This window comes from Kryptolebias marmoratus, linkage group LG24 (assembly GCF_001649575.2).
Source record: "Kryptolebias marmoratus isolate JLee-2015 linkage group LG24, ASM164957v2, whole genome shotgun sequence".
Lineage (NCBI taxonomy): Eukaryota > Metazoa > Chordata > Actinopteri > Cyprinodontiformes > Rivulidae > Kryptolebias > Kryptolebias marmoratus.
Window position 1 is genome coordinate 4,474,374 of NC_051453.1, and position 6,172 is coordinate 4,480,545.

At 37.6% G+C, this 6,172-nt stretch overlaps 1 protein-coding gene and 1 long non-coding RNA gene across 8 annotated transcripts in view; both read left to right on the top strand.

Moving 5' to 3' along the window:
• Positions 1-4,268, top strand: part of lepr (leptin receptor) — a 30,478-nt gene extending 26,210 nt beyond the window's left edge. For all 7 annotated transcript variants that reach the window (XM_017420589.3, XM_017420587.3, XM_037974083.1 and 4 more), the window contains 5 exons: positions 314-517; positions 619-702; positions 805-898; positions 1,202-1,277; positions 2,403-4,268. In XM_017420589.3, the coding sequence (XP_017276078.1) occupies positions 314-517; positions 619-702; positions 805-898; positions 1,202-1,277; positions 2,403-3,317 (1,373 nt within the window). In that variant the 3' untranslated portion in view covers positions 3,318-4,268. The remainder of the gene's footprint in view (positions 1-313; positions 518-618; positions 703-804; positions 899-1,201; positions 1,278-2,402) is intronic.
• An 834-nt stretch (positions 4,269-5,102) lies between these two features.
• Positions 5,103-6,172, top strand: part of LOC112450656 — a 17,198-nt gene continuing 16,128 nt past the window's right edge. Inside the window, exon 1 of the long non-coding RNA XR_005232792.1 lies at positions 5,103-5,152. This is a non-coding gene — a long non-coding RNA (uncharacterized LOC112450656). The remainder of the gene's footprint in view (positions 5,153-6,172) is intronic.

The following is a 6,172-nucleotide window of genomic DNA, read 5'->3' on the forward strand; positions in this document are numbered from 1 at the left end:
AACATCTGAACTGTGAGCTTTTCCAACACACTCATCACAGCAGCTGGGATTTTTTAGAAGTGCACACATGCACAAAACATCTCATTAGAAACTAACACAAACTGGTTAAAAGTAGTAATCCTCCACATCTTTAACAGCAAACACCAAAAAGACTAAAGCTTACTGAGCAATTTGCTACATGCGATGTGATAATTCTGTTTGTTAATATTATCTCACTGAATTATGTATTAATTGTCTGCACCGTTACCAGATGATGAGCTTGTTGCAGACTCCAGCAGTCTTCTGACAGCCGTGTTTCTGTTCTCCGCTGCAGGCCGCTGTGTGCGTTCCTTCCATGTTTCACTTGTAAACAGCACCTGTGTGTCTCTGTCCTGGAGTCTGTTGGACATCAGCTCAGTCCCTCTCTTCATGGTGGTCCACTGGTCCCCAACAAGCCAGCAAGACTCGGAGGACTTTGGCCTGAGAGGACAAACATGGGCCAGACTGCCTTACACCGAGCACCCTAATTATTTAAGAGGTAATACCTTTTCTGCTCATCATTTTATTATTTAATTTACCTTTGAATATTCAACATTCTTAGCCAAACTGACCTGCTGACATTCTGATTTATTGTTAAAGGAGATTTTTATAGCTCAGAGGAGTACGGTTTCTACTTGTACCCCGTGTTTGCAGATGGGGAAGGAGAGCCGATGTTCACTTTAGGTATATACACTATTTTGTTTACATGTTCTGTCAGTGCCAATTACATTAAGTGTCATGATCAGTGTAATTCAATGCCTGATGTGTATTTTCCTTTTAATACAGCAACAAGAGGAGACCCTTCTGCCTACATGTTGCTGATGTTCATCAGCTTCCTCTGTATTGTTGTGTTTGTCACCCTGGTTCTCTCCCAAAACCAGTAAATATTCTTTGTTTTGATCTTATTCCTATGTTTGCCTTTTTGTTTTGTATTAATTGTAGCTCAAAGGTGTGATTACAATTAGTCTTTTGTTAAGACCTCTGAATGAAATGATAAATAATGGTAATCTCTGATGTGCCATCTAAGACAGGACATTATTCATGAACAATTAGAAGCGTGACATTTAACAGGTCACAGGGGTGTAATTACACTCAGGTGAGGGAGTCAGGCAAGAGAATAAAACTGGAAAGGAATGTTGCAGTCCATGCATTTAAATACATATAAATGTATTTCTACTTTCAGGGTGAAAAAGATTGTATGGAAGGATGTTCCCAACCCAAACAAATGTTCGTGGGCCAAAGGACTCGACTTCAAAACGGTAAAAACTACTGTAAACAAATCTCACGGCTGACTGATTCTGAGTAACAGTCTGCAGCGCCCCCTCGTGGTTAGAAAAGAAAAAATGATCTCACTTCATTAAAATCAGAAGATAAAGTCAGTTAACATTTTAATTATGTAACTTTAGTTCATTCATGTGCATAAGTCAGTGTTTCAAGCCCACATCATGGGCTTATTAAAGCAGATTCGGGACTTCCTGATTTATTTTAATTTTTTTGTACGTTTTTGAAGAGGTCATGTATTTTTTTTATTTATGATTATAATATAATTACTCTTTATCTCAGTACTGTTAAGTAATTAGGAGGATATGGTTAAACACATAGAAGGTTCTGCTTTAATGAGTCAGGGCCACCACCAGATCATTTACAGGCCCTGGAAAAAACATAATTAAAATAAAATCTATAAAACAAAAAAATGCTCCATAAAGCACTATATTTGTTTTGTTTTGAGCTAATATGAGAAATTACTCATTTTAAACTTCAGAAAATTGATTTAGTTAAAGTCTGTTGAAGGAGGACATTACATCTTTGACTACAACACCAGGAATTGTGTGTAACAAACAAACAACAAAATAAACAATTTATTGGGCTCCTAGGGTCCCCAGGGTTCACGAGCCCTGTTTCCAAAGAATGGAAATAAGGGCCAAACAGCTAGCTGACCTGACTGGGTCTGATTGTGGTCAATCAATCTGCCACCAGCTCCTCTAAAAAGGTCACTAATTAACATTATCTAATTTGTTTAGCCTTCAGCAGAATAAAAAAAAAAGAAATCCTGTTATGGAGATCTGCTTGGACTTGACAGCCCCGCAGTGAAAACAAAACTCCTCTCTAAATCCACAACTTGTTTACTTTCTTAGCCAAAAAGATTAGAGTTAAATAACAGAAAACAGACAAATTGTGACTCTTTCTTAAGTGTTGAGAAATGTATTTACTCAACATACGTTTGCACAAAATTCTGTTTTATCAAAAGTAAAACAGACAAAATGATTATATTTCTACTCACACATTTATGGTTGCTCAGATTGTTCCAGAGCAGCTCAATCAGTCATATACATGTCAGATTAAATCTGCAGTCTTTTCTGAAAAGCATTTGTTTTTTTCTGCAGGTGGACACCTTTGAGCACCTGTTTCACCCTCCAGAAGGCCTTCGAGCCCTACCACTGCCCTCTGATGATATCTCTACAGTTATCATCGTAGACAAAGCTCTGACGAAGGCCTTAATCCAAACCCCGAGGCCCCTGACTCCTGACCCTGCTGCAGCGTCAGATAGCTCCTTCCTGCCGTGGTTCGATCCAAACGTGGACCAGTCAGTGGAGAGGGAGACACTCCTGAATGGATCTCCATCCCTGACAATTACTCTGAATGCTTTACCTACTTCAACGCAAAAAGCAGATGAATCACATCCAGTTGATCCCATTGTGGTCCAGAATCCAGGCGACACTAACAGCTCTGCCCAGTCTTCAGTCACATATTCCAAAGTGCTGCTCTCTGAAAAGCAGGATCAGCAGCCAGTTGATCTCCACTTCAGGGACGGCAGCAGGAGCAGCTCCAGTGATGAGGGAAATTTCTCTGCCAATAACTCAGACATTTCTGAATCTGTTGCCGGGGGCTTGTGGGAGCTGGACAGTTGTCACGGTGCAGAGGTGGACGATCCAAGACGTTCCTGCTCCTACAACTCTGTGGAGGAGCTTTCTGAAACATCAGAGCCAGAAGACGAAGGCGCTGCGGGGCAGGAGAAGCCCTTGTGTTATCTAGAAATAAAATACTCAGCAGAGGATGAGGAGAGTGAGAAAGAAGAGGACCAAAGAGAGGAGGAGACAAAAACTGAGCTTCTTCAAAATGTTGTTCTGAACAGAGAGGACAGTTGTGTGGAGCTTCATCCTCTGCTCAGCCCAGAAGATTCGAATCAAAGTGACCAGCTGCTGTCGGCGCAGAGTTGTGGCTTCTCCTTGCTGTACCTGCCTCAGTACAGAACTGCTGCGTGCACGAGACAATTCCAAACTCAAGACGGCAAACCCTAACTCATTCAATCCTTTGTGTTGTGAACAAAGTCATGCTTTAGATCATTTGTTCCCATAAGACACTGAGAGTTCTGGAGCTGGAAAATGTAAAAAAAAAATACCTCAAGTATTAATGTGAGTGGAAAACTATCAGTGCTGCTATTGTTATCTGCAAGAAAAAGATGTCAAGAGGACACACTTTTCATAAGAGCTTTTAATCCCAGATTCCACTGTGACACACTGCAGCTGCTCAGTATTCGTGGCTAATGCAAACAAACTGAAGAGATCAGTAGACAGGTTGAATATTGATATCTGCTGGTTTCAGACATCCTACATCAATCATTGTGTACATGTTATTCATTAGATTTAATCATTTGCTTTTATCATAGCTCTAAAAAGATTCCTTTCATCCTTCTGCTGAATATCTCTCTGTTGTGTTTGAGCTATAATAAAACGGGTACTAAAAGAATAAAGAAATGCACAAGTAGACACAGAGAAAGTTCACAATCTACAGATTTTAGGTTCCTCAGAGCGCTCTGGACACTTAAGTCGAGGCAAAACCTGAGAATAACTTTAAAGCTGTGACTAAATGGAACCAGCTGCAGATGTTGAGCCTCTGCAGATGTTTTTTTTATTCACTCCATTTATTCATTCATTCATTCATTGGCAGCTCATGTGTTAACATCTGTATTCACTCACACGCTGACTAATTCAAAGTCTATGTATTTTGTGTTATAATGTACTTTGTGTTTTGTTTCAGTTTGTGACAAAAGTGATATTTTTGTAAGTGGTCAAATGTTAAAATGTAAACTGCTTTCTTCTGGAAAGAAAAGACAAAGAATGTTTTTGATTCTATAAAAAGAAATAAGAGAAAATATAGTAAATATGAAAATATGTTTGATAGAAATTGTCATTGTTTATTGAGCCTTTTTGTCTATTTTTCGTGGTGGTAATAAAGTATTTCTTGTGAAATTGTGTGGTTTGTGAAGCAAAGACTGGTATAATACTGACATTCACACTATTGTTTTGCTGTTCTTTTTTTGTACATTTTCAGTGATTTAATTTCTTCTGCACACTTTGTGATATTTTAGCTCTTTATATACCAAAACATTCAACTCATTCAGGAGACGGGGTCTATTACTTTTGGTGTTTGTAACTTTCAACAAACAAATGTTAGTAACATCTATAAATATGACTTTAAAATAAAATCAAACATTACAGGATTTAATGAGAGTAATGTAAATTTATTGAGCAAAATTTCTTGAAAAGTTCAAAACTTTTTAAAAGTTTTTTTGTACTTGCAAAACACAAACTGTTCAAAAATGTATTTCAGATTAAAGCTTTAGCTTTAGAATTGTATGTAATTTTTTTTATTCATCTTGTGTACAATTAGTAAAGCTACTGATATAATTTGTATATTATTTTGGTGAAGGCGAATCTTGGTTTAAAACCACAAACAGAAATTTAAACAATGAACATATTAAGCGAACCATCTACTAAAACAAATATCATTATCTCCTCCCAAAGTCTAGTAATCTTCTGTCAGCTTGTGGTTGCAACAAGTAAAAACATCCTGTTGATGATATTCAGCTGAAATAACAGCCCCAAACCATAATACACACATGTTCAGCTTAAAAACCTCTAGCTTAAAAAGTGTACCTGATAGGAACTGGAACTGCCACGTTTCTATTTCTACATGTTTATGATTTATGTTGATTTTGTGAAGCGCCACTAGAGGGAGCTGTGGTGTCAGAGTCACCTTGCGCTGAGTAGATATAAGTCAAGAAGAAGCCATCTCAAGGAAACAAGAAGAAAAAGTAAATTCCTAATTCCTTACTTGGTACTCAGCCAACGAGGTAATTTGTCTGTTTTTTATGTTATAGAAGTAGTTTTTTATTTTATTTTAACTGAGCTAATTGTTGTCTTGTCTGTGTTTTTAGTTTTCACGGGGTGCGTATTGAGTCTGTACCAAAATGGATTCAATAAATTAATCTGTAAACAAAGAATTATAGGAACTTCATCTGCACAAATAGCATCACTAAACCAACAAAAGGTGCAAATAACAGACATATAAAACACCAGTATAAGATAAAATGTTATGAAAGAAGCTGCTGACACCATAAAACATCACAAATTACAATAACTATGAAGCCCAGCTCCAAAAGGTATTAGAAATATAACAAATTAGGTTCTGGATAAGTTTAGCAAATTCAGTCCCAGCATCAGAGAAACCATTCAAATGATTTAATAATTATTAAAACAATAAAAAGTTATTGTAAATGTGCAGGAGGTTTTTGTTACAAGTAGGGCTGCAACAACGAATAGATAAAATCGATAAAATTCGATAATTAAAAGCGTTGGCAACAAAATTCATTATCGATTTGTGTCGCGCAACTTATGCGTCACTAACGTTGTCGCGGAAATGGTGACGTCATCCGCAGCACGTTTGCTAAACAAACTCCGTCCCAATGACTTATATATAATATGGATATATATATATATATCCATAAGTCATTGCTCCGTCCGCTCGGTATGATGATGAAGAAGCTACGGCTCCTCTTCCTCACTGCAAACTTTCTTTCTGCTACTCCATTACCGTTTTGGGGGGCATATTTTACTCACTGCAGGTTAGAATTTGCTGAATAGGGTTTTGTGTCTTTCTCCGTTGTCTTAAAGTTGTTAAGCAGTAGAACTAGCTCTGTGAGCTCTGTTAGCAGCAGTTAGCATACAGGAAACGTCACGCTGCTTTCAGCGCCACCCGGTGTCATCACAAAGTAATGTTTAGTCATGGGTCGATCACTGTATGCAAGTGAAGAGTGAGGCAACATTTAACTAAATTTACATCTACTTATTTTTGTAATTAAGTGTTTAATGGT